Here is a 25,626-nt window from a genome sequence, read left to right as displayed (position 1 = left end):
GAAGTGGGTGTTTCTGGGCGGAAACTGGCCGTTTTATGGATGTGTGCGAAAAAACGCTGCCGTTTCTGGGAAAAACGCGGGAGTGGCTGGAGAAACGGGGGAGTGTCTGGGCGAACGCTGGGTGTGTTTGTGACGTCAAACCAGGAACGAAACTGACTTAACTGATCGCAGCTACTCAGAAACTGCTAAGAAATTTCTTTTCGCAATTCTGCGAATCTTTCGTTCGCAATTCTGCAAAGCTAAGATTCACTCCCAGAGGGCGGCGGCTTAGCGTGTGCAAAGCTGCTAAAAGCAGCTAGCGAGCGAACAACTCGGAATGAGGGCCAATGTACCAAGCGACCTCTCCGCTGGAATAGGGTTGGGACAAGTGTTGGTGCGGCATCTCTCTGCTGCTACCAGTGGTTCCCAGAGGGTGGGTATCCTGGTCAGTTGAGGATATAAGACGTACCAAGTGACTGTTGCCGGTTGCATCAGACCAAGTGGCCATTTGAATGAGCTAAAGAATAGTTGGGGCATCGTCTTGTGATGCAATGTAGCCTTCCCGTGTTTACCGTTCAATGGTTTAACCATTGATGGTGGACTTCAGAAGCTCTGAGGTTTCCCTGCCTGGTGTACGCAGTGACAGCCATCGGAAACTATCGTGTGATGGTGGCAACCATCGAAATCCTGGCATTGAATGGAAAACATTTCCTTATTCCATTGATTTCCAATGGCATTCCCTTACCAGACAGCAGACGGAGTGGCATTCAGAGCAGCCGCCCCAGTCTCTTAGACACTAGACAGTGCTTACAAGCGCCCCCCAGTGGTCAGTTGGTGGACACTAGCTATAGAGATAGACATGGTAGGGGGATCTGTTCTATGGACTGATGTTTGGGTGATGCTTTCTCCCAGGAGCGTCTACACTGAGCTCCCTCTGCTTTCACCCATTTAGTTAATTAATGAGCGATTTACCATCTGTAAGTTGAGTTTCTTAATGAGCGACAAAGAAATGAATCCTCTTTGGTTCAGTTTTTTTTACATGTTCTCAGGAAAAACAGCTAAAAAGATGTAATTATTTCAGATGAAATTACCATGAGACATGGCTGGCATTTTCCAGCGCTGCAGTGGAAATATGTTCCCTCTCTCCATCCATTTTTCATGCAGCCCCCTGCCAGGCAGGGAAAGTGCGCCGTGACAGGTTATTAATGAGGAAACTCTTTCTCTTTCCATTTCCCTTGGTTGCTGTGCTGCTCTGCCCTAACTTCCTTCATTTAGCGATATTACATCAGACATGCTGCTGAATTCTTATTCCAACTCTGCGTGCGTTATTTACTCAAAGTTTTACTCTCCATACTTTGGGCCCGATTCAGAGCTGATCGCTATTGTGCAAAATTGCACAGCGGCAGATTATCGAATGACTGCACGTATGTTTGGACCGCAATGCGCAGACACGACGCCTAAAAAGCGACAGGATGATGCGAAAATTTAGATCTCACAGGTGTTCGCAAGATGATTGACAGGAAGAGAACGTTTGGGGGTGGTAACTGGGCATTTTCTGGGAGTGTCAGGAAATACGCAGGCGTTCCAAAGCGTTTTCAGGGCGGGTGTGTGAAGTCAGCTCAAGCCCCGTTCAGCCTGTTCTCATCACACTGTAGGAGTAAGTCCTGGGCTATGCACAGACTGGAAAATTCATTCGATGGTGAGTGAGTTGCGATTGGATTTGCAGATGTCCGCTGAAGTTTTCGCACAGCGTACACATGCATTCGCACACTTGCACGTTGCGGGTTTTCACTCTCTTTGGGTGGCAGCTATCTGATCGCAGACTACTGTAAAAACGCACAGCGACGGTCAGGTCTGAATCTGGCTCTTTGTTCCTAGTGTAACGTTACACCAGAATAGGCCCCGATCGCTCTCTAACCTCTAGCGCTGTCAGAAGTTTGCACGCCATTCATTCTGCTGCGGTTCTTCCTCTTTAGTCTAAATTAAATCTATATTTATCTGTTCATCCAGCACGGAACACATTCATGCTTTTGTAACATGGTGCTAGAATAAGAATGGTACCATTCTATTCATACCTTTGATGAGAACTAATATTTCCTTATCGCCATCTGCTGGTTCCTTGAGGTAATACCATAACTAACGTAGTGCAGATCTGAACCCTAAGGAGACCCTCTTCAATCATCCGCTATTAATAGTACAGGGAATCAGTCTAATGCACAAGGGAGATGATGACGATATACATTTAGCATCTATATAGATATAGTGGAAGAGGTTGACCTGTCCACACTTTTGTCCTGCAGAGTGGGAACTTTACGTCAACCATATGAGCAGTATTACTGTATATATTGGATCGCAGCTTTTGCAGATGATGCTAGAACGGTGATGTCTCCTAATGTTTGGGATAATGTGCTGTGTGGTTTTCCCGGAGCATCAGATCATGTAATCACTGGTCACTTGTATCATCCTGGACAGCTGGACATTGCTGCATTGTATGGTAGTGTTACCGTGAAATCATTGGGGGAACGAGGTTGGTGTAGTGGTTAGCATGCCAGCCTCACGGCTTTGGCTTGTTTCCCATCAAACCACTATGTGTGGCGTTTGTATGTGCTCTCCGTGTTTGCGTGGGTTTCCTCCGGGTGCTTCGGTTTCCACCCACATCTTTAAGTCACACTGCTGACAAAAAATTAACCCTAGTGTATACTGTGTGTGTGCATGTGATAGTAAATATAGAGTGTAAGCTCCAGTGGGGCAGGGAACGATGTGAGTGACTGACACATTCTCTGTACAGCGCTGTGGAATATGTGTGCACTATGTAAGTACCTGCCAATAAATAATAATATCCGTAACCTACGATTAGAGAATGCAACTTTCTTGCTACGTTTTGCATCATTGTCATTGGAGGTTGCAGGTTCCCAGTAAGCAAGCCGCGGCCCCTGTCTTGGTAAGGAGAGAAGTAACGGCTGCACAGATGACTGATTGGCAGCGGACTGCAGCATTTGTGTTTGAAGGTCATTGGTTTGGATGTTGCCGGATCTGGGAAGCTGAACATAATTACCTCCTGACAGATGTGGCCTCTCTGACACAACCTGCTGGTCTTGGTCCGGTTCCTGGACAGCAGATGTCCACTTCACATCTCCTCGTATCAGCGGTTTATATCCCTGCTAGTGCGGCCGCACGTGAAACGCCAGGCTGCCCCCTCTGCTCCGGCGTGTCGGGCAGAGTTAGACTTGTCTTGTCTCTTCTGAGTTGGAAGAGTGCATTCCAAGCTTGTCCTGTAACAGCAGCTGTTTTCTGTTAGTTCGTTCTTTTTTTCTATTTGATCTGTTTTTGCTTTTATTTTATCGTATGCATAATGCTTCTGGATGTGTTTTTGTCTTTTCATGCGGATTACACGTAAAACTAATCAAATTTTTATAGATGCAATACGATTTTCTATGTTATCAGAGCCTCAGAGGCTCCTGTATGGCTGGGATAATATCTCATAGACAAAGTCTGTTTGATATCCGATGAGCACGCTCCGATCTGGAGCCTTTGTACAGATTATAGATATTTATTGGGAGAGAAGAAAGGGAATTTCATGTCCTGAGATCCGTAAGCGCTTTATCTGGTGCTAGGGGGAATTACCCTTTTGCTCGTGTATTTCAGCTCCGTCCGATTATATATACTGTTACAAGGATTGACAACTTGCTACACGCCGTGTAACCCGTGTACGCGTCCCACTGTGCTCACCATGCCTCAGACCATTTGTTATACTTACATCTGATGCATGGCTGTAGAGCACGTATTCCATCCAGTGTTCTAAGATTGGCCGCACAGATTCATTGTGCATCTCCACCAGTATCAGCAGGGCGTCGCAATCATGGCAAATAGCCAGACGCGCACCGGCAGGTCTGCAATCTATATTATATTGTGAGCTGTTTATTTTTGGTGACGAAAAACAAGAGTCCGCATTCTGGGCAGATTAGGTCATAACAGACAAATGATGCAGCATAAGCTGGGTACACACTGCGGCTATCTGTACCCAGCCTGGCTGGCCGACATATCAGATCCTGGGTACACATTGAGGCCCAGATTTATCAAGCCTTGGAAAGTGATACGTTGCACGGTGATAAAGTACCAACCAATCAGCTCCTAACTGTCATTTTCTCCGGCAGGGTCCACAGGTTATCCACAGGATAACAATGGGATATGATGAAGCGACAGCGGTTTTGCACCAATCAGTCAAAGCTTTTCGGCCTCCCAGCATGCAACGGGCCCGTCCATATATCCCCGCCTCCTGCCTCAGGCATATCAGTTTTTTGTTTGGTGCGGCAGGAGCCGGACCATGGTCAGAGTTCTGTTGGTTTTAGCAGCCCTAAGCTTTCTTATTTTATTTTTATAGTCTTACTATTTTTTCTTGAGTGATCTTTCTAAAAAGCGTCTTATACGTATACTTAGAAAGAGTCGCTCCAACAACTCCCCGCCGGGTCGCGACAACGCTTACCCACGAGTACAGTGCTCTTTTAGCGGGCGTCTCTGTCGGATATACTAATAGGTCCATCAGACGTTACCAGGCTTTGGCCGGAGCAGGTAAGGCATCGGTTCCGCTTAGATGGGGAATACGGACACAGCCGCACATTTTTGGGACGGAGACCACCAAACAGTCCCTGACGTGGCTGCCAACTTGGGTGCACCAGCGCTAGGCCTTAGGGATCAGAGGCTCCAGGAATAGTATGAGGGCGCGATCCCTAGGGTTGATGTCAGCAGTGGGGAGTCAGACGCTCTCCTGGTCGCCCCTCCCCCCGGTTCATGACCAGTTTCCTCCGAGTTTCCCGCCATGAACTGTTTCCCGCTTCCGTCTCAGACGCTGTACACAAGGGACCCGGTCGCAGCATAGGCGGCTGTGTGACGGGTGCGTCTGTGTTCACTGAGCGTCTGTGTTCACTATAGGTTCATGGAGCGGCAGTGTACACTAGTAGCGTCTGGATCCACTCAGCGTTTGCTAACGTATTGATCGGTCCTGGAAGCGAGGTGAGTCTCCCTGTAGCCCAGTCTACTGAGTACGGGTTATACAGCAGTAAGTCTTTATCTACCTTTTGAGTACAAATAGTTAGATAAGTGCCTATTGCATATGAGTTTGTGCTTTATAACTTCCTTATGCCGTCTCCAGGTTATTACATCTGCCCCACTGCCTGAAACATGGCAGTTAGGAACTGGTTGATTGGGACTTTATCACCGTGCAATTTATCATTTTTCAAGGCTTGATAAATCTGGGCCAAAGTGATGTAATGAAGGTAGGATGGACATACCGCTCCTCCCTTCATTGTATATGCCGCGGTCGCTAGTGTTAGCACCCGGTTGGCCGTGCAGCAGGGCCAACTGGGCGACATCACTAGTTACTGCAGCGCACCTGCAAATCGGGCATGCACACTGAGCGTTATGCCCAATTTGTCATTCCGATTCAGCCAGAAACGACACATCGGGACAATATAAGGGTGTACCCAGCTTTAGTAATACGCTGTGTGTGATATATAATATTGTCACCTGTAAGTACATAATAGTTATTGCAATTAACTTTTAATTATAAAGGCCGCACAAAGAGAAGGCTGCGCCATATGTGGTAGACATAGAAAACATTCAGAGCATAAGTACAATACACAGCTGCAGACCATAGCATAAGAACCAAGCATCAGTGTCACACCACAGAGGGGGCCGGGCGGATGACGGGACAACTCGCTGAAGCCAGCGGGAGTCTCCAGTGGGAATTGATTCAGTACCCCAGCGATCCTGTGCCCACCGTGTGCCCGGGCAGACAGAGTCACTGGGTAGGGTATAATATGCAGGTGGACGGGATGCTGGCAGTCAGAATACCCACCACGCCATCCTGATGATTAGAGGTAAGTATATTTACCTCCCCACCCCCTTAACCCTCCCTTTCTGTAGCCTAAACCTGACCCCTCCCCGGGGGCGCCTAGACCTAACCTCCCTTCCTCGCAGTCTAAACCTAATCCCCCCAGGGTAAAGCCTAACCCTCACCTGTGGCCTAAACCACCACACACACACGGCTTACCTGTCCGGTGCGGCGGTTTATGCTCGTTCGGGATCCTGGCTGTCAGGTTTCCGATGCCGATTTCCCATTGTGAACAGTGTCGGGACTAACTCCCCCCCATCCCCTAAACCCTCCCCTTCTGTAGCCTAAACCTGACCCCCCCCCCCACACACACAGCCTAATCCTCCCTGGGGGTGCCTAAACCTAACGCCCCCTCCCTGCAGCCAAGCTCCCCCCCCCCCCAGCAGCCTATCCCTCCCTGGGGATACCTAAATTTAGTTCACCACCTCCCTGCAGCCTAAACCTAACTCCCCTCCCCCAGGGTACAGCCTAACCCTAAACCTACCCCCCCCCACACCCCTCCCCCCCACCGCGGCTTACCTGTCCGGTGGTGTATGATCGTACAGGATCCTGGCTGTCGGGGATTCACACTTGTGTAGATGTCTAACCCAGCCACAGAGATTTTCATATTGTAAAACACTATGACACGAGGAAAATGACTATACAATGCAGTCAGAGTGGAGAGGGCGACTTTGTTGTCTGTAGTACTCCTATACACAGGTCCCTTGCAATGCAGCTATATGAGGAAGACCAGCCTGGGCCTGATGTGACATGGTTTGTGGTCACATAAATTCTGTCCGCTTAGAGTAGACCACTAGAGCTAGTGCTCGCCCAACGCTGTGCGACTCTGGCAGGAGAAGCTTCAACTGCAATCCCCCCCGTCCCCCCCCATCTCTAGTTATCTTCTATTACTAGGTAAGATATAATGAAGCTGAGTAGGTGAGATTCTGCATAATTTGATCCTGGGAGGGCTCCTGTCATGGACTGACTGCTGAAAATATAAACTGGTATTAAAGTAAAGGTCTCTTCTGTAACACGATTCATCTGCAGCTGGACAGTGTCTCTCACTGAACACAGGCAGCCGGAGGCAATAGCGGACGTTGGCTTTAAAGTCAGTGACTTCTCCCTTTTTCTGTATCCCTTATAGTTCATCGTCCTTGTCACAGTACAGTGCATATTTTGTATCCTGTATCGTGCTGAATGGCTGGTTTATGAAAGTGAACAGTAGAGGGAGCTGTTGAGCCTCATAAAACAGGAACTACTTAGATGCGGATAAAACATTTCCAATCAAGTTGGCACAGTGAGGCCACAAAAAAAGCTTTAACAAGGTGCATCTGTAAGAATTTCACTTACATTTATTTCAGAGACGCGCCTGACCTCTGATGTCTGAGTCATCTCTGAACGGTTCATTGAGCGTGAATTGGGCTAAATTCATTCCTTTTTAAAAGTTTGCATAAAAAGGTCTGTGGTCCAAGCATCAATCTGAGCCAGTGATTGCATCCTCTGCCCACTTACAGCTTCGCTCGAGCCATCCTCCCTTCCCAGAAATCTATCCGCATCCTGTCGGTAACTAGAAGGACTGGGGCCTAATACATTTGTCTATCAGACAAGGCTGCCAAACTGCTCTATATCACAGTAGCCTGCTGCCTCTCCAACACCCCTCTAACCCACTCCCCATAAATATCTGGCAGCATAGCCAGGAGGCCATGCTCACACCTGTAGTTCAGATTTTACTAAATATATTGGCTTTCAGTTTCTTGTTTCCTTGCGTGCTTTTCACTAATGCTTTTACATCATCTACTCAGTGATTCCCATTGCCCCATCTGTGCATTACATGCCACACACTGCTGACAGGACGGGCTTGTAACGGTTGGTGGTTTTTGCAGGTGCGTATGGCAAAGGAGAACGACCCTACCTGGAAGCCAGCCTTCATTGTCAAGCCCGACGGCGGCTGTCAAGGAGACGGAATCTACCTCATTAAAGACCCCAGTGAAATCCGGATCATGGCCAGCGTCCAGAACAGACCATCCGTGGTCCAGGAGTATATCAGCAACCCATTTGTCATGGACAAGCTTAAATTTGACATGCGCCTCTACGTCTTACTGAAGTCCTTGGAGCCTCTGGAGATTTACATAGCCAAAGACGGTCTCTCGCGCTTCTGCACGGAGCCTTATCAGGAACCCAACCATAAGAACCTTCACCACATCTATATGCACCTCACAAACTACTCTCTCAATGTCCACAGTAAGAATTTCATCCACTCGGACAGCGCACACACTGGGAGTAAGAGGACTTTCTCCAGCATCCTCTACAGACTCGCCAGCAAAGGCGTGGACGTCAAGAAAGTCTGGTCAGATATAATTTCACTGGTCATTAAGACTGTTATCGCTCTTATACCGGAGCTCAAGGTCTATTACCAGGCAGATATACCACCAGGAAAACCAGGGCCGACATGCTTTCAGGTAAGACACGGCTCCTTGGTCATTCCAACAACTCAGTATATTTAATGTGTGGTCACATTCTACTTCTCCCATTTATATATAGTATGTGTATCTCTATAGGAGAGACTTCCAGTAATTGTGCTTGCCCATTCCGGCACTTGTCCTCGTTTAGCAGGTCACTCATGTGACATCATGTATATGTCAGGATCCTGTGTATGATATACCAGCCCCGTCCATCGCTCTGCCATGCCAGGATCCTGTGTATGATATACTGTACCAGCCCAGTCTATCACTCTGCCATGCCAGTACCCTGTGTATGATATACCAGCCCAGTCTATCACTCTGCCATGCCAGTACCCTGTGTATGATATACCAGCCCCGTCCATCGCTCTGCCATGCCAGTACCCTGTGTATGATATCCCAGCCCAGTCCATCGCTCTGCCATGCCAGTACCATGTGTGTGATATACCAGCCCAGTCTATCACTCTGCCATGCCAGTACCTTGTGTAGGATATACCAGCCCAGTCTATCACTCTGTCATGCCAGTACCCTGTGTATGATATACCAGCCCAGTCTATCACTCTGCCATGCCAGTACCCTGTGTAGGATATACCAGCCCAGTCTATCACTCTGCCATGCCAGTACCCTGTGTATGATATCCCAGCCCAGTCTATCGCTCTGCCATGCCAGTACCCTGTGTATGATATACCAGCCCCGTCCATCGCTCTGCCATGCCAGTACCCTGTGTATGATATACCAGCCCAGTCTATCTCTCTGCCATGCCAGTACCCTGTGTATGATATACCAGCCCAGTCTATCACCCTGTCATGCCAGTACCCTGTGTATGATATACCAGCCCAGTCTATCACTCTGCCATGCCAGTACCCTGTGTAGGATATACCAGCCCAGTCTATCACTCTGTCATGCCAGTACCCTGTGTATGATATACCAGCCCAGTCTATCACTCTGCCATGCCAGTACCCTGTGTATAATATACCAGCCCAGTCTATCACTCTGCCATGCCAGTACCCTGTGTAGGATATACCAGCCCAGTCTATCACTCTGCCATGCCAGTACCCTGTGTATGATATACCAGCCCAGTCTATCACTCTGTCATGCCAGTACCCTGTGTATGATATCCCAGCCCAGTCTATCACTCTGCCATGCCAGTTCCCTGTGTATGATATACCAGCCCAGTCTATCACTCTGCCATGCCAGTACCCTGTGTACGATATACCAGCCCAGTCTATCACTCTGCCATGCCAGTACCCTGTGTATGATATATCAGCCCAGTCTATCACTCTGTCATGCCAGTACCCTGTGTATGATATACCAGCCCAGTCTATCACTCTGCCATGCCAGTACCCTGTGTAGGACATACCAGCCCAGTCTATCACTCTGTCAAGCCAGTACCCTGTGTATGATATACCAGCCAAGTCCATCGCTCTGCCATGCCAGTACCCTGTGTATGATATCCCAGCCCAGTCCATCGCTCTGCCATGCCAGTACCCTGTGTGTGATATACCAGCCCAGTCTATCACTCTGCCATGCCAGTACCCTGTGTAGGATATACCAGCCCAGTCTATCACTCTGCCATGCCAGTACCCTGTGTATGATATCCCAGCCCAGTCTATCACTCTGTCATGCCATTACCCTGTGTATGATATACCATCCCAGTCTATCACTCTGTCATGCCAGTACCCTGTGTATGATATCCCAGCCCCGTCCATCGCTCTGCCATGCCAGTACCCTGTGTGTGATATACCAGCCCAGTCTATCACTCTGCCATGCCAGTACCCTGTGTAGGATATACCAGCCCAGTCTATCACTCTGTCATGCCATTACCCTGTGTATGATATACCAGCCCAGTCTATCACTCTGTCATGCCAGTACCCTGTGTATGATATCCCAGCCCAGTCTATCACTCTGCCATGCCAGTACCCTGTGTATGATATCCCAGCCCAGTCTATCACTCTGTCATGCCATTACCCTGTGTATGATATACCAGCCCAGTCTATCACTCTGCCATGCCAGTACCCTGTGTATGATATACCAGCCCAGTCTATCACTCTGCCATGCCAGTACCCTGTGTATAATATACCAGCCCAGTCTATCACTCTGCCATGCCAGTACCCTGTGTAGGATATACCAGCCCAGTCTATCACTCTTTCATGCCAGTACCCTGTGTATGATATACCAGCCAAGTCCATCGCTCTGCCATGCCAGTACCCTGTGTATGATATACCAGCCCAGTCTATCACTCTGCCATGCCAGTACCCTGTGTAGGATATACCAGCCCAGTCTATCACTCTTTCAGGCCAGTACCCTGTGTATGATATACCAGCCAAGTCCATCGCTCTGCCATGCCAGTACCCTGTGTATGATATACCAGCCCAGTCCATCGCTCTGCCATGCCAGTACCCTTTGTGTGATATACCAGCCCAGTCTATCACTCTGCCATGCCAGTACCCTGTGTAGGATATACCAGCCCAGTCTATCACTCTGCCATGCCAGTACCCTGTGTATGATATACCAGCCCAGTCCATCGCTCTGCCATGCCAGTACCCTGTGTATGATATCCCAGCCCAGTCTATCACTCTGCCATGCCAGTACCCTGTGTATGATATCCCAGCCCAGTCTATCACTCTGTCATGCCATTACCCTGTGTATGATATACCATCCCAGTCTATCACTCTGTCATGCCAGTACCCTGTGTATGATATCCCAGCCCCGTCCATCGCTCTGCCATGCCAGTACCCTGTGTGTGATATACCAGCCCAGTCTATCACTCTGCCATGCCAGTACCCTGTGTAGGATATACCAGCCCAGTCTATCACTCTGTCATGCCATTACCCTGTGTATGATATACCAGCCCAGTCTATCACTCTGTCATGCCAGTACCCTGTGTATGATATCCCAGCCCAGTCTATCACTCTGCCATGCCAGTACCCTGTGTATGATATCCCAGCCCAGTCTATCACTCTGTCATGCCATTACCCTGTGTATGATATACCAGCCCAGTCTATCACTCTGCCATGCCAGTACCCTGTGTATGATATACCAGCCCAGTCTATCACTCTGCCATGCCAGTACCCTGTGTATAATATACCAGCCCAGTCTATCACTCTGCCATGCCAGTACCCTGTGTAGGATATACCAGCCCAGTCTATCACTCTTTCATGCCAGTACCCTGTGTATGATATACCAGCCAAGTCCATTGCTCTGCCATGCCAGTACCCTGTGTATGATATACCAGCCCAGTCTATCACTCTGCCATGCCAGTACCCTGTGTAGGATATACCAGCCCAGTCTATCACTCTTTCAGGCCAGTACCCTGTGTATGATATACCAGCCAAGTCCATCGCTCTGCCATGCCAGTACCCTGTGTATGATATACCAGCCCAGTCCATCGCTCTGCCATGCCAGTACCCTTTGTGTGATATACCAGCCCAGTCTATCACTCTGCCATGCCAGTACCCTGTGTAGGATATACCAGCCCAGTCTATCACTCTGTCATGCCAGTACCCTGTGTATGATATACCAGCCCAGTCCATCGCTCTGCCATGCCAGTACCCTGTGTATGATATCCCAGCCCTATGATATCCCAGCCCAGTCTATCACTCTGCCATGCCAGTACCCTGTGTAGGATATCCCAGCCCAGTCTATCACTGTCATGCCATTACCCTGTGTATGATATACCAGCCCAGTCTATCACTCTGTCATGCCAGTACCCTGTGTATGATATCCCAGCCCAGTCCATCGCTCTGCCGTGCCAGTACCCTGTGTAGTATATACCAGCCCAGTCTATCACTCTGTCATGCCAGTACCCTGTGTATGATATACCAGCCCAGTCCATCGCTCTGCCATGCCAGTACCCTGTGTATGATATCCCAGCCCAGTCTATCACTCTGCCATGCCAGTACCCTGTGTATGATATCCCAGCCCAGTCTATCACTCTGTCATGCCATTACCCTGTGTATGATATACCAGCCCAGTCTATCACTCTGTCATGCCAGTACCCTGTGTATGATATACCAGCCCAGTCTATCACTCTGTCATGCCAGTACCCTGTGTATGATATACCAGCCCAGTCTATCACTCTGCCATGCCAGTTCCCTGTGTATGATATACCAGCCCAGTCTATCACTCTGCCATGCCAGTACCCTGTGTATGATATACCAGCCCAGTCTATCACTCTGTCATGCCAGTACCCTGTGTATGAAATACCAGCCCAGTCTATCACTCTGCCATGCCAGTACCCTGTGTATGATATACCAGCCCAGTCTATCACTCTGCCATGCCAGTACCCTGTGTAGGATATACCAGCCCAGTCTATCACTCTGTCATGCCAGTACCCTGTGTATGATATCCCAGCCCAGTCTATCACTCTGCCATGCCAGTACCCTGTGTAGGATATACCAGCCCAGTCTATCACTCTGCCATGCCAGTACCCTGTGTATGATATCCCAGCCCAGTCCATCGCTCTGCCATGCCAGTACCCTGTGTGTGATATACCAGCCCCATCCATCGCTCTGCCATGCCAGTACCCTGTGTGTGATATACCAGCCCAGTCTATCACTCTGCCATGCCAGTACCCTGTGTAGGATATACCAGCCCAGTCTATCACTCTGTCATGCCAGTACCCTGTGTATGATATACCAGCCCAGTCTATCACTCTGCCATGCCAGTACCCTGTGTAGGATATACCAGCCCAGTCTATCACTCTGCCATGCCAGTACCCTGTGTAGGATATCCCAGCCCAGTCTATCACTCTGCCATGCCAGTACCCTGTGTATGATATCCCAGCCCAGTCCATCGCTCTGCCATGCCAGTACCCTGTGTGTGATATACCAGCCCAGTCTATCACTCTGCCATGCCAGTACCCTGTGTAGGATATACCAGCCCAGTTTATCACTCTGTCATGCCAGTACCCTGTGTATGATATACCAGCCCAGTCCATTGCTCTGCCATGCCAGTACCCTGTGTAAGATATCCCAGCTGACAATGCTAAATTCCTTTGTCGTATAAACAACCCTTTATGAAGCTAAGAACACTGTACGCTGTTTACTTAAGAAGTACCGTAATGATACGCTATCTGCGTAACGATCGCTCAGCCGTAGGCGAGACGCTCAAGCGTCACGTTCGCTAGCGGCCCAGTGATCACAGGACACGTTATTGGTTATGTCTAGGGGAAAGATTCGCTGTAGCGTAGCCTACGCTCGAGACCACGAGGAGGTCACCAGCGATGCAGACGCTCACAACACTATACCTTTATGATAAAACCTTATACCAATGAAATACACTGAATACCTTAATGTGAGTACAGGGTGTAAGTGCAACCTTGTGTAACCTGACTAACTACAAAGCTGCTTGAGCGTCACCGACGCTCAAGTGAACACTTAACACTATAGAAAATACACAGATACTGGTTTAGGTTCCAAAGCCTATTAACTGTATTATATCTAATATACTTGTAAAAGGGGATAACAGTACAAATGATACACTACAATATAACAGAGACTTCCTAACCACAGAACTAAACTATAAATACAAAAAGACAATACTACTCTGACCTAAATGCAATACAATACAATGCCATAATACTATGAGAGATATAAGAGAAAAGAGGAGAGAGAGAGAGAGAAATTGGCTCACAGAAAGACAATGATTACGGAGAGAAACTTACGCACAAAGGGTATGGTCGCCTGCGCCTCGATATCCAGCTCCCGGCTATCAGCAGATAACCGTTGATGAGAGAGTGAGAGCTGGATGTGGTCGGCCTGCCTATTTATGCCCCACACACAATGCAATCTCCTGGTCCTACAATCCCATTGTCCATTGGCCGAAGGAATTCGGCCCTGCATCATAACAAAAGGTCATAGGGTGATTCATACAGGTGGGCTGTGACGATTTCCAACAGCTCAGGTGGGTGGGAAACTAGGTTTCCCGCCGCATACCTGAGTATGAGTAAATAATAGAAATGGACATAAACTTCTTATGTCCATAACTATTCGCACGAGCGATTAATACGCTCCAAACCAACACCGGAATATTGCTAATTAAATACTCTTCCGATGGGTACCAAACACTGCTGTATGATTCCTGTTAGACCCTTCGTACGATATAAAGAGGGATTCCTCAGCTCTGGGACCTTGTATTTTAACCAAACTTTCAGAATCTATCAAAGGGACCATGATCTATAAACTACATTAATTGTGAAAATATGTAACGAATGAGTCGCACGCTACGACTATATAAACTCTACCGTAAATACGCATACCGCGCCTGCGAGTGCACGCTATTGCGGGTATGCGCCTCCACGGGAGAGCGTACGCACGCGCAGCGCGGACCAGTGTGCGGTGCAAATATGGCAACGTGCATTGAGACATTTTTCTGACTTTGACAGTCCACCCTTTGGCAGTCAATAATAACTGCCACAAAACATTTAAGGAGAAAAATGTAAGTCAGGGGTTAATTGATTTCCATGGTGGGGTAAGGAAGAAGAGAGGAGTAGGTGTGAAAAGGGTATGACCTAGTGAGAAAGTAGAAGCATGTGTGTATGAGTCCATGTTTGGAGGGTCATGTATCATCGTGCCGTACGTGTGGTAAATCAAGCTTCGAGGTATTGCGAAGTATACATTTGAATTCCTTCTTATCCTGTGGTACAGGTCTGTGGATGGGCTGTCAAACTCTACCGAGCTCATTTCGGCTGTGGTTGTAACAAAATGGGGATGCACATTTTAGTTGATGATACATGAATGGGGGAGGTATGTGGTTGCTGATATCTGTGCCTGTATTCCCTATCGTCTATGTGTGTCGTTACCTGAGGGTTGTAGAGATGAAGATAAAGAACACTTACGAAAAATGCAATGATATTCTATGTCAGGGAAATGTACATCTGTTGTTGAAGTTGTGTTCGGTATCTGTTGAGAGTCGTCTTCTTTGCGCTGTTTTGCTCCTTAGGCATGAGCAACAAGCTTTGTCAGTGCCATCAGATTTACAAAAATGTTGGGCTAGCGTGAATTTAAAAATACTAGGGAAACTGGGGATCCATGGCAAAGTTCATCAAGTGTCCATATTTAAAGTTGTCAAATCTTCTTCTTTGGTCAATCCGTTGTCTGTATACATCTCGTCTCGTCAGCTTCCTCGTCCAAGGGGGTCTTTGTATCTGGGAGAAAAGCAGAAAAACAGGTGAAAGAAACGGACCGTATAATCGCATTTTCATCACATTCTGGTTTCTATCATTGGGTCATAAATCAAATCCAGGTTAATTACAGTTTCCTCGCTCCTCAAGCTCATCACTTTTGTACTTTGCTTGCACCTCATTAAAGCCTGCCCGCATCTAAATATCAATCCAATCGATATAACGACACCCAAGATACATAGTAGAAACTTTCCAACATCCATTATGACTCCTTGAGCCCAGTCTCCTAAACCGGAGAACCAATTTCGCGGGTTCAACCATGACACCCAACCAGTCAGCTCATTACCTACAGCAGCAAGGGTGAGATTGTGTTTTCGACGAAATTCCCACTTTAGTTGCAGAATATCGTCCATCTTTTGGTCTATGACCTCTACCGGATCCTCGGTGCTATTTGTGATATACGTGCAACACTTTATGCCGTACTGTGTTGCCAATGTAACACAATATCCGCCTGTTACTGCTGTAAGATAATTAAGAACCATCCTATGCTGAACTAGTTCTGTTTTATAAGCTTGAAGTTCTCTTCCAGTGTATCTAAACGTGTCATCATACATTTCAGTGATATTATCTAACAAATTGGCGAGTGCGGAAATGTATCTATAATTCATCACACCTCGAGCGGTGCGAGTGAAATCTAACGCTTCCAGAACCTGAATCCCGGTGGATTCATGGATAAGATCAGAGGCCGGATGCTCTAACCTTTCTGACAGTTGTCTTTTAACTCGGTGCTCGTAATGAGTGTGAGTATAAGGAGCTTGGGCACCACGGTGTATGTCCTTCATTTTGTCATGTGTAACAGTCATCACTTCAGGCAATACTTTTCCAATATAACACAATCCTTCAGAGTTTGGGGCAAGCCACTTGTACGCCTTTCTCCCACATATGAAATATGCGTCATCGGGGAGAACATATGGGACGGAGAAGGACATGACCATGTTACAAACCTTCCAGGTGAAATCTCCTGACCCTAATTCTTCCATCTGCCTAATGCACGTATCGGTTTGTACGATATGTGCACAGTATCCTGGTGATACCTCTCCAACTCTAGTAATCCTATTTCCTAAGGTATATCGATACCGAAAAGATTTTCCTCTACTGGCTATATGGCGTACGAGCTCTGTATCTGTAGGCATTCTATCTGCTCTGTGTGAAAAGGTCATGGTAAGGTTGCTCCACGACACTTCCCAATTTCCCGGTTTTCTGGGATTGGAGATGTTGAAACATAAGAGGGACCTATCCACATGGTATTGGTGGAGCTTCAAACTAGGAGGGCTGGAGATGTTAAACCTCCGATCCACCGGTCTCCCACCACTTAGCTCAAGTACCTCCCCTAACGTTAAAGGAAATGGTACTAGCCCTGATTTGCTGTGACCCTGAGGTACTTGAGAGCATACCCAACAATCGGTCTTGTTTAACACGTTACCCACTAGAGAGTGATAGTCACTCAATGGATGCCGGTCTATATGGATATTAAAACTAGATTGGCATTTCTTTATGCATCCATCTTCAACCAGATTATCACAGAGCCTACAGATACAATTTTCTTCAGCTAACAATCCATCACAATTTCTTCTATCGGATCGTTTTCTGATACTCGCCTTTGCTTGTTGGTTTGGTTGATCTTGGAAAACTACGCCTCCATCATCATAATCAGAACCCATTCCAGAACCTCTTTCGACCTCTATGGTACTCTCGCCGGAACAGACTGCTCTGGTCAACATCATGGTTAACATCAAAATCCGGATCACAGTCTCTTGGGGCAAGTCCATCTTTGAGGAGGAAATAGAGAAGAATGAGAAGGGGGAAAAAGAAATTTTAAGGGAGAGGGGCTGGGAAGTGGAGAAAAACAATAAAAGGGAGAGGGGAGTCGACAGCTGCTTTCGATCTTCAAGGCTCAGGTGCTGCCTCAGTCCTCCTGGAACAGACACTCCAGTGATACAACCTCTACCGTCTGTTCCTTATCACGGGACTTCTCGGGATCAGCAACCTTCTTGCAGTGGGATGAATGGACCCAAGTCTCTCTCTCAGCAACCTTCAATGCTGTGGTGCTGGTCAATAAGACCTGGTATGGTCCTTCCCATCTATCAATAAGACAACCTGAGCGTAGAAAATTTCGTATCATTACATAATCCCCAGGTTCAATGTCATGACAATTACTACCTGGTAGATCAGGAATCACCAACTTCAGATTATCATTTTGACTCCTCAACTGCTTACTCATGTTAATCAAGTATTTTACAGTTACTTCATTGTTACATTTCAAATCATCCTGAGGGTTAATCATGACGTGCGGTTGTCGACCAAACAGAATTTCAAAAGGAGACAGATTAAGAGGGGACCTGGGAGTGGTTCTGATGCTATACAAAACAATGGGTAAAGCTTCTGGCCACGTCAATCCTGTCTCTGCCATTACTTTACTCAATTTATTTTTAATAGTGCTGTTCACTCTTTCGACCTTCGCACTCGCCTGTGGACGGTACGGAGTGTGCAGCTTGCTATCAATACCCATCAATTTACACATTCCTTGAAAGACATCACCTGTAAAATGGGTACCCCTATCACTTTCAATGATTCTAGGGATACCATATCTACATACAAATTCCTGCACAATTTTCTTAGCTGTAAACATAGCGGTATTTGTAGCTGCTGGAAAAGCTTCGACCCAATTCGAGAAAACATCTATACAGACAAGTACATATTTCAAATTTCGACATGGGGGCAATTGAATGAAGTCAATTTGTATTACCTGGAAAGGGCCGCCGGCAGGTGGGATATGGGATGGTTCTGTAGGTATTGCTTTTCCAATATTCTTTCTCAGACAGGTAAGGCATGACATTGCTCTTTTACCCGCATGAGAGGAGAATCCTGGGGCGCACCAGTATGCTCTTACCAATTTGCACATCCCCTCCTTGCCTAGATGAGTCAGCCCGTGAGCTGCTTCAGCCAGACATGGAAGGTATGCCCTGGGGGCCACCGGTTTACCATGTCCATCTGTCCAGAGCCCTGAGGACTCCTGGCCATATCCCTTTGCCTTCCAGACTGCTCTTTCCTGTGTGGAACACAAATTCTGCATCTCACACAACTTCTGTGTGTTGATGGTATTAAATACCATCAACTGTGTGGTGTCTGTCTGTATGGGGGTAGCAGCTGCAAGCTTTGCGGCTTCGTCTGCTCGGCTGTTACCAAGGGATACTGGGTCTTGGCTATATGTATGTGCTTTACATTTGATAACAGCCACTCTGTCGGGTTCCTGTATCGCTGTTAGAAGCCTTTTTATGTGAGCTGCATGCGCTATCGGTGTACCAGCTGCCGTCATGAAATTTCTGAGACGCCATAGCGCTCCGAAATCATGTACTACCCCGAACGCGTATCTAGAATCGGTGTAGATATTGGCAGACTTACCCTTAGCCAATTCACATGCTCTGGTTAGGGCGACCAGTTCAGCAACCTGGGCTGAGTGAGGTGGGCCTAGCGGTTCCGCTTCTATGGTGTCTTGGTCATCTACGACTGCGTATCCAGTACACAAGTCTCCCGAGTCTGACTGTCTATGACAACTACCGTCCGTGTAGAACGTGAGTTCTGCATCTTCCAGTGGATTGTCACTGATGTCAGGCCTTGCGGAAAAATTTTGGGTCAAATATTCCATACAATCATGTGTATCTTCCTTTGCATTAAATCCTCCTTCCCCATCACTCTCACCTCCCACCCTTTGTGCCTGACCAGGCACACCTGGGAGGAATGTTGCAGGGTTTAATGCGCTGCATCTCCTTATGGTGATGTTTACTGGGGCCATTAATGCCAATTCCCATCTTGTAAACCTTGCTGATGAGACGTGTCTGGTTTGGGCAGAATTCAATAAGGCAGATACCGCATGCGGTGTATGGATTGTGAGGTTGTGGCCTAGCACGACATCTTCGCTTTTTGTTACTAGCAATGCTATCGCCGCAACGCTACGCAAGCATGTGGGGAGGGATCGCGCTACCGTATCTAGCTGAGCGCTGTAGTATGCAATTGGCCTGCTGGCATCACCGTGTTTTTGTGTTAGTACACCTGCTGCGCACCCAGCACTTTCTGTTCCGTATAGTTCAAAGGGTTTCCCATAGTCTGGCATACCTAGTGCTGGTGCCTGCGTTAGGCACTGTTTGAGTCTCTCAAATGCTGTTTCGGATTCGTCTGTATGCGAAATCCGATCAGGTTTGTTTGAGGAGACCATTTCCTGCAAAGGTAGCGCCAATATGGAAAACCCTGGGATCCAATTACGGCAATACCCACACATTCCTAGAAACGTCCTGATCTGTTGCTGGGTTTGTGGCAGTGTCATGTCTCTAATGGCTTGGATTCTATCAGCGGTCAGGTGTCTCAGTCCTTGTGTTAGACAGTGTCCCAAATATTTTACCTTAGTTTGGCATAATTGCAACTTGTCTTTGGAAACCTTGTGACCTGTGTCTGAAAGATGAAACAGGAGCTGTTTCGTATCCTTCAGAGATGCTTCCAGTGAATCTGAACACAGTAATAAATCGTCCACATACTGTATCAATACTGATCCACTGTCTGGTTGGAAAGACTGTAAACAATCATGCAAAGCCTGAGAAAATATACTTGGACTGTCTATGAAACCTTGGGGTAATCGAGTCCACGTGTATTGGACTCCTCTGTATGTGAATGCAAACAAATATTGGCTGTCAGGGTGCAGAGGTACCGAAAAGAAAGCGGAGCAGAGGTCAATAACAGTGAAAAATTTGGCAGTGGGAGGAATTTGCATTAGGATGACAGCTGGATTAGGCACTACGGGGAACTGACTCTCAACTATTTTGTTAATCCCCCTTAGATCCTGCACTAGCCTGTAGCCCCTCCCCCCACTCTTTTTAACAGGGAAGATGGGACTATTTGCGGTGCTGGACGTTCTTACTAGAATGCCCTGTTGTAGCAAGCGCTCTATTACGGGAAAAACTCCTAACTCCACCTCTGGCTTCAGAGGATACTGTGGGATTTTTGGAGCTATCCTACCATCTTTTACTTGCACAACTACTGGAGCTACGTTTGCCATTAATCCAGTGTCCTGTCCATCTTTTGTCCAAAGTGACTCTGGTATCTGAGATGTCATTTCTTCTACTTGGGATGGATTCCTATTTGTCATAATGGAATGTGACATTAATTTTGATGGGGAGTCTAGCATGTCTCGTACTTCCTGAGCGTGATTCTCAGGAATGTCCAAGAATACACCTTCAGGGGTACAATAAATGACGCAACCCATTTTACATAGTAAGTCTCTTCCCAGGAGATTAGTTGGTGCCGATGCAGCCAGCAAAAAGGAATGCTTGGTATGCAAAGGCCCTATTGTAATCTCGGCTGGTTTGCTAACAGGGTAGTGCTGGACTACTCCTGTTACTCCCATGGCTGGAATTGTCCTACCAGTGGTTCTCATGCCCACTGTCGAATTTATCACTGACTTGGCCGCCCCTGTGTCTACAAGAAAGTTTAAAGTTTTACCAGCCACATTGATTGCAATCTCTGGTTCGCTTCCAAGACTGGCAATCAACTTAACTGGCTGCAGATTACAGGTATGGCCACACCCCTATTGGGTATGCTGACCTCCCTGAATCCCATTGGCAGCAACTACTTGTGGGGGAGTTAGCTGGGAACTACCAGAGGCATGCCAATCTCTGTTCGGGGGATATCTTTTTGTTTCCCCTGTATGTGGCTCAAAACTCCGCCTCTGTGGACCCTGCTCCCAATGTCGTGTGTTGTGTTGTTGTCTAGGGGGTTGAAAAGATCTTTGTACATTCTTTGTTCTACATTCTCGTGCAAAGTGTCCCGGTCTGTTACAAGAAAAACATGTTATTACACTTGCCTTACCCACAGGATTCGGTGGTACATACGCAGGCTGTCTTGTGGTCAGCGCCTGTATACTTACGGACATCAACTTATCACTTTGCGACTCTCTGTGCCTAGTGATGTTTCTGTCGTGATCAATAGCAGCCTCTCTCAAGCCGGACACTGACAGACCTCGCCAACATGGTTGTGTGGTCTGTACCCTAGCTTTTAATGTTTCTTTCAAACCATCCATCAGTACAGATACTGCTACTTCTCGATGGTTTGGGTTGGTCTTAATGTCTTCTATACCAGTGTACTTTGCCATTTCTAATAGTGCCCGGTGAAAATATTCTATTGCCGTTTCGGACTCCTTTTGCTTAATGGAAAATATCTTGTTCCATTTAACAACGGCTGGGAAATACTCCTTTAGCTGTAAATTTATCCTTTTTACATTATCCTTGTTGTACACGTCTGTAAGCGGTACATCTTTATCCAATGCACAGTCAGCTAAAAATTGAGTTGCGTCAACATTGGAAGGTAAACAAGCTCTTAGCAGTATCTGCCAATCCTTGTTGTTGGGTTCTACAGTGTTACCTAGATCCCTGATGTATTTTTGGCTAGCAACTAAGTCCTTTCTGGGGTCAGGAAATTCGGACACTATTGTTCTCAATTCCATTCTGGAAAATGGAGTGTACATGGCAATGTTCCTTATGGGAGTGGCTCCAGACACATCTGTTTTTCCATTGGGAACTGCTATTACCCTTACAGGAGCAATTCTAACAGCCTCTTCCTGTGTAGATTCTACAGCTTGTTGTGGTACAATTGTTTCAGTGTAGTGCATGGTGCCGTACTTACCCGTTGACACGACCTCACCTATCCCTCCGCTAGGGGCTTTCACTAATCTCGTGGGTGTCGCTGTGCCTACTGTGGTCTCTGCTATGGTGGCTGCAAGAGAGAGAGCTGAAATTGTTGCTGAATCGTCTTCTTGATCACACTCCTGAGGAAGGTTCAAAACAGGGTACATCTTGCACGGGTTAATACTTGCATGAGTTATTTGGTTAACATCATTAACATTTACAAGGTTACTAAGAGTTTGTGTTTTACAACCCAGTGCGTTTCTCTCCGTAATCAACCTCTCTCCTGCAATGTATGGTGGAGGAGGAGCTGTGGCAATCAACTTCCTGACTGCCCCAGATCCTGCCGCCAGAGCCAAACCTCTCTGTATCTCACCTTCCTGGTGCCATAACTGTAAACAATCATGATGTTGAATTCGTCTCTTTGTTGATTTTACGAGACATATCCTCCTCCTTAAATTTTGTAACACTTCTGGACTGAAGCTACCTATTCTTGGGAATTTGTCCCTGTCTTGTACAGTCATTCTCTCCCATTCATCACATAAAACCTCTGTGTGACTACCGTATTTTTCACACATTACATATCGTGCCGACCCAACTGGTCGGTTCTCTGAATCAACCCGAACCGAGGTTGATCGCCCCCTACCTGAACAAATGGCCCCCATAATCTGCAGGCGTTGCTTATTCCTCCTTGGATCTTTATCTCAAGGTTTTCAGCGAACCCTTACAAACAAACCAAGATGTCCTTGGGCAGGCCGGCGGTGGTGGTTTATCAAGTACCCCACTTACTTCTCGCCCACGTTGGCCAGTACTGCAATCACTGTAACCAGAGCTGCTGTACCCAACCTAGGGCCCCTGTGAACCTTTATTTACTGGGGCGCGTTCCCCAGCAAGTATCGGTTGTTGGATAGTTCCTGAGTGACCAGCGAACTTCCCTTCCAAAAATAAAAAATTACACAAATCACGTCAGAATGTACAAATAGCGTTTGTGACCACTTTACTCTAATGGTATTAGGTCAGATTACTAACTACTGCACACAATTACGTGCAGTCCAATCGTTCAGTACACGAGCACTACTTGTCATGTACTGAAAGATCAATGGAATCGATGTTTCCGGCCGCGATTCCTTCAGCAAGAGCTTGTATGGCCTATATGGGTTCTGCACCAACACCCCAGGCGTTGTGCCACTGGACTTTTATAGCGGACCTTTTACCTTACGACCTCCTGGTCTTGTTACCTTATGGTCCGCTATACTCTAATGCTCAAATATTATTTAACCAGGGATGCCTCCCTAGCCACCGTATATGTCACTTACACGTATGTCCCTTGACGAGTACCCGGCTTTCCTTTTGGTTCCACCTTAAAGTTATATAAACTTTTGTATACAAAACACACTCACTCAACACATGTACACTTTTGTTTCTATATCTATTTCTGCGCAGAAATTGTCTTTAGGCCAAAAGTGTTACCAATTAGGAGCAGGATCTGTTAAACTAAATTTCAGATTTTTCCAAAAATAGATTTGCGTTATTTACCGCGTCGCGTTATCTACCGCTGTGCGTTAATTATCGCCTTTGCGCTAATTCTCACTTTGCGCTAATTCACCTTTTTCGTGACTTGAGCTACGTGGGCGTAACCGGACGCTACGTTGCGTAATGTACGCTGCGTGCGTCTGCCTTTTGGATTGCGTACGCTAGTCTTTGTTAGCGACACGTGTACGCAATGCAAAGATCCACCGTAACACAATATATACTTTTATCAATGTAAATGATCCCTGATCATCTACCGCAATCCACACTGACTGCCTTGTATCTCAGACAAACCGTGTGTTTGTTCTATACTTTAACTATTACCTCTACTATGAAATAACAGCAAATCTCTTTTTAGCACTTTCTATCAACTATAAAAATTGGCAAACAGGAATAGTGATATACGAAAATGAAACAGAAAATGCAGATATATGTATGCGTGCGTGTATACGCAAGACAGAAGAGAAATAAAACAGTTTTAAAAGACACAAGCGTTTTGTTCTTACTTCCGGTTCCCGGATTCCTTCAGCACTCTTTATCTAAGCGAAGCAGACGCTTATCCCGTCAGCACTGTGAGACAACCTCCCACCCTTTGCTGGAGGGATAATGTCTGCTGATCTACCTAGTGCAGATATGAGAAGGATAGGACGAGCCCCCAATTGACAATGCTAAATTCCTTTGTCGTATAAACAACCCTTTATGAAGCTAAGAACACTGTACGCTGTTTACTTAAGAAGTACCGTAATGATACGCTATCTGCGTAACGATCGCTCAGCCGTAGGCGAGACGCTCAAGCGTCACGTTCGCTAGCGGCCCAGTGATCACAGGACACGTTATTGGTTATGTCTAGGGGAAAGATTCGCTGTAGCGTAGCCTACGCTCGAGACCACGAGGAGGTCACCAGCGATGCAGACGCTCACAACACTATACCTTTATGATAAAACCTTATACCAATGAAATACACTGAATACCTTAATGTGAGTACAGGGTGTAAGTGCAACCTTGTGTAACCTGACTAACTACAAAGCTGCTTGAGCGTCACCGACGCTCAAGTGAACACTTAACACTATAGAAAATACACAGATACTGGTTTAGGTTCCAAAGCCTATTAACTGTATTATATCTAATATACTTGTAAAAGGGGATAACAGTACAAATGATACACTACAATATAACAGAGACTTCCTAACCACAGAACTAAACTATAAATACAAAAAGACAATACTACTCTGACCTAAATGCAATACAATACAATGCCATAATACTATGAGAGATATAAGAGAAAAGAGGAGAGAGAGAGAGAGAAATTGGCTCACAGAAAGACAATGATTACGGAGAGAAACTTACGCACAAAGGGTATGGTCGCCTGCGCCTCGATATCCAGCTCCCGGCTATCAGCAGATAACCGTTGATGAGAGAGTGAGAGCTGGATGTGGTCGGCCTGCCTATTTATGCCCCACACACAATGCAATCTCCTGGTCCTACAATCCCATTGTCCATTGGCCGAAGGAATTCGGCCCTGCATCATAACAAAAGGTCATAGGGTGATTCATACAGGTGGGCTGTGACGATTTCCAACAGCTCAGGTGGGTGGGAAACTAGGTTTCCCGCCGCATACCTGAGTATGAGTAAATAATAGAAATGGACATAAACTTCTTATGTCCATAACTATTCGCACGAGCGATTAATACGCTCCAAACCAACACCGGAATATTGCTAATTAAATACTCTTCCGATGGGTACCAAACACTGCTGTATGATTCCTGTTAGACCCTTCGTACGATATAAAGAGGGATTCCTCAGCTCTGGGACCTTGTATTTTAACCAAACTTTCAGAATCTATCAAAGGGACCATGATCTATAAACTACATTAATTGTGAAAATATGTAACGAATGAGTCGCACGCTACGACTATATAAACTCTACCGTAAATAC

The 25,626-nt window shown here is 46.8% G+C and overlaps 1 protein-coding gene across 6 annotated transcripts in view; it reads left to right on the top strand.

Annotated features, from left to right (window-relative positions):
• TTLL11 (tubulin tyrosine ligase like 11) overlaps positions 1-25,626 on the top strand; it is a 604,411-nt gene that overhangs the window by 74,917 nt on the left and 503,868 nt on the right. For 5 of the 6 annotated variants that reach the window (XR_010182918.1, XR_010182917.1, XM_063935976.1 and 2 more), the window contains exon 4: positions 7,735-8,310. The exons of the other annotated variant lie outside the window; for it this stretch is intronic. Coding sequence is in view for 3 of the 5 variants with exons in the window: in XM_063935976.1 (XP_063792046.1) it covers positions 7,735-8,310 (576 nt within the window). In the remaining 2 variants the exon portion in view is untranslated. The remainder of the gene's footprint in view (positions 1-7,734; positions 8,311-25,626) is intronic. 6 annotated transcript variants of the gene reach the window in all.

Source organism: Pseudophryne corroboree, chromosome 8, assembly GCF_028390025.1.
Source record: "Pseudophryne corroboree isolate aPseCor3 chromosome 8, aPseCor3.hap2, whole genome shotgun sequence".
Lineage (NCBI taxonomy): Eukaryota > Metazoa > Chordata > Amphibia > Anura > Myobatrachidae > Pseudophryne > Pseudophryne corroboree.
This window is presented reverse-complemented; position numbering and strand designations above follow the sequence as displayed.